Consider the following 3,472-nt stretch of genomic DNA (forward strand, 5'->3'; position numbering starts at 1 on the left):
ACACACACACACACACACACACACACACACACACACACACACACACACACACACACACACACACGCAGATTTTCATTTCAGATGCGACCTCATTAAGACAACATTAACACGCCTCTTATCATTCCATCTCTGTGCCTGCTTTATGTAATGAAGGCAGTGAATAATGGATGATAGCATGCTGGTAAACGGCACTCATGCTTGCATGGTCTCACAGGGCTTTTAATGGGCGTGGATGGACCAGTAAACAAACTGGTGGCAACAGCAGGGATGTGTGTCAGGTTTGTGTGTGTGTCAGTGCTGAAGCATGTTTCCCCCTGTCACCGAGTCCTAAAATTTATAGCTCTTTGCATCAAATATATGCTGGAAGTCTTTACTTTTTGAGGCCAATTAAAGAGAATTTAAATAGTTTCTTTTCTTCTTCCTCCTCAGATCAGACACAAAACAGCACGGTGGGTTTCTTTGTAAGGCCACTTGGGGGCACTGTTGCTCTCAGCATCACACGTCCTGTGCTTTGACTTTATAAAAGAAAGCCTCATCAGGCTTCCTTTTAATGTTTTCTTTATTCTCGTTTGTCTGCTTTTTATTTCACACATCTCTCGCCACTTCTTCTTCTTTAATTGTCATCCCACCTCTGCTGCTGAACAACCCTGCAGACACCAGCACCTCCGCCTGCAAAGTAAGTACATCAAGTGTGAATATGTCCTTTAATGAACCAAGCCTAAGCACTTCTAAAATATTTCCTGTTATTATAAAGACATAAACATATTTTGTATTCTGGGTTGCATTAATATTTAAGGTGTCAAATTAATAGGAATAAAATAAGTAATTTAGATTATTTAATCATGTGTTGTGTTTATTTGTTGTTTTTCAGACGCGACTGGTATCAAACAGAATCTCAAGTCATTGTCACAGTTATGGCAAAAAATGTTCCCAAGGATGGCGTGTGTGTCAGCTTCACAGAAAGAGAGGTACGAAACCACCCTGGAATGCAGCACTGAGGTGAAGACAGTCTGTTTTCCCTCCACATGTGTGCAACAAAGACATGTTAGCTCTGGGGTGTTTCCTCGAGGGGCCCCATTAGAAGGGTCTCGTACGCCTGTAGACACCCACACACACACAGACACATTCCTCCCCACAGACCCAAACATCCCTCCAGTGGTGCCTTGTTAACATTGCCCCCAAAGTACAGATCTAAGAACAATTTACCCTTCCCAGTTTCTCCAACCTCCTAATTGTCTGTAGATGGAAGGCATAACTGTTCTTGGATCAGCCGCAGAGCCCCCTTCAGGGACAGCCCTCTTTTTGTGTGTGTGTGTGTGTGTGTGTGTGTGTGTGTGTGTTTTCCTTCTCTTCCTTTCCGTCTTGCCACTTGTCACCCCATCCTCCCCTCTCTGAGGGGTAACTTCAGGGCACCCCTGGGAGCAGCTTTGTCTTTCCTAATAAAATAACAAACTGAGTTTACCCCATTTCAAAAGAAATAGTTCACTTGCTCCAAATAACACTCATTAAGCTGTCTATGTGGTGCGGAGTACAGATAAATTCATATATTTTTTACTAGGTCAGTACATACAAAAGAAATTAAAGATGAAAGGCAGCGGTTTCATTTCTTTTCTCTGGTGACTGAACATGCAGCAGCTGTATACCTACAGTATGCTCAGAAATTCAACTGGAAATGAATAATAAGGTTTAGATAATAAGTTTTGCTAAAAAGCAACTTTTGCTGTGCTTTTATCTCCGACAAAGAACTTCTTAAATTCATTTGTTTTCAAATCGAAGCTTTAAATAAATTTGCATAGCCGTAATGTATAGTTAATTCAGACAAAATGGAGTACAATGTGGCACTTTTACAAAACGATCTTCCTCTGAACAGACCTGACACCCACAATGAACCGTAGTGCTGAATGACAAGTTGTTAGGAGCTGTGTGACCTCCACCACCACTACATACACCCCCTCCCTGATTCTGGTCCCACTGTGGCTGAGGGGGACAGGATGAAGATACTCGGAGCAGTTCAGCAGCCACATCAGATAATAATCTTCACAGACACGCTGACACCTTCACTCCCTCCTCTCTTCTGTTGTTTTGAACAGTTTCTGTGAACCGCAGTTAGGTAAAATGCAAACGTTCGAGCAACAATTTTAACACAACTAAAAAGTTGTACGTTTAATTAAAAAAAGTCATTAGGGGTGTTTCAAGTGCGATAAAGGAGGCTTATTAGAATTTGGTTGTTTAAGTTTCACAAATTTTGATCAGGAATCAGGAATGGCGAGCTCTAACGTTTAGTGGCGGTTCACTGTACAACGTAAACAAAATGTTCAAAAGAAAATAATGAAAAATGTCCAAAATGGGATTTTGGGAAAAACATTGAAAAAAGCAGGCAGTGGTGGGCAGCGCTAATCGAAACGTTAGTTGCGCACGTTCTAAAGGGCTTGTCCTCAGTAGAACTTAGCAGAAGCTAATTCTAAAGCAGAAAATTGACTCAGAGTTCACCAGAGTATATTCCAGTGATAAGATAAGACACTCCTGAGAAATACTTCCAACTAGAGACATAATTTGACCTCAACAGCGTTGCACATATCGCCGCAGTTTGGGAAGGTGATTTGTTGAAACAGACTTTCAGCTCATGATGATAATTTGCATCATAAGCGTGCTGTACTCTCTTCTACCTGGAACCATCAGAGAGGAGGTACAAACTGCGGTTGAGCTTGGTTCTGTGCGGTTGGAACCTGGAGACCCATTTTGTCGAAGCCGAACTGAGCAGAACCACATCAGGCGCATCGGTGGAGAAGGGCTGGGACTGGTAGTAACGCCCAGTGACGTAGCTCCAATTGCTTCCTGCCACGTAACTGCAAAGACTTGTGGGAATTGTCTCGTATATGAAAACTGTGGCCCAGAAGGACAGTCAGCAGTGGTCCCCAACCTTTTTCACAATACTGACCAGTTTATTGTCACACACATTTTCACGGACCGGCAAGGTATGACAGATGAATACAACAAAATGAAATGACAGCTTACTACCAACACAAGAACTAGTATTTTGTAAATATAATAATAAAGTCAATCCACCCACTTTGTCCTTGTATGTAACCTTATTAGCAGCGTCTTCCTTGACATGTGCCAACAACTTTGCCCCTTTTCCTTTGTAAGAAACTTTCCAAAGACGTCTGTTTTCACTGAGACAAGCATCTTGACGCGTCAAGAGGGAGTCATAGACAGATGTAAAAAAGAGAATCCGGTCATTTTTCAAAATAAAACCTTGTTCAGACTCGAAATGGAAATAATATAAGTTATTTATTCTTTCTATGCAGTCCGGTACCAAACGACCCACGGACTAGTCCTGGGCCATTGCCTGGGGGTTGGAGAATGCTGAGCTAGAGTATACAGGTGCTGGTCATAAAATTAGAATATCATGAAAAAGTAGATTTATTTCAGTAATTCCATTTAAAAAGTGAAACTTGTATATTATATTCAT

The 3,472-nt window shown here is 41.6% G+C and overlaps 1 protein-coding gene across 2 annotated transcripts in view; it reads left to right on the forward strand.

The window, feature by feature from the left end:
• The window catches only part of sugt1 (SGT1 homolog, MIS12 kinetochore complex assembly cochaperone), a 45,202-nt gene that overhangs the window by 5,190 nt on the left and 36,540 nt on the right, over positions 1-3,472 (forward strand). For both annotated transcript variants that reach the window (XM_014028340.1, XM_014028341.1), the window contains exons 7-9: positions 430-449; positions 654-676; positions 872-968. In XM_014028340.1, coding sequence (XP_013883794.1) covers positions 430-449; positions 654-676; positions 872-968 — 140 coding nt within the window. The remainder of the gene's footprint in view (positions 1-429; positions 450-653; positions 677-871; positions 969-3,472) is intronic.

The sequence above is a fragment of the Austrofundulus limnaeus genome, unplaced genomic scaffold (assembly GCF_001266775.1).
Source record: "Austrofundulus limnaeus strain Quisiro unplaced genomic scaffold, Austrofundulus_limnaeus-1.0 Scaffold748, whole genome shotgun sequence".
Classification (NCBI taxonomy): domain Eukaryota; kingdom Metazoa; phylum Chordata; class Actinopteri; order Cyprinodontiformes; family Rivulidae; genus Austrofundulus; species Austrofundulus limnaeus.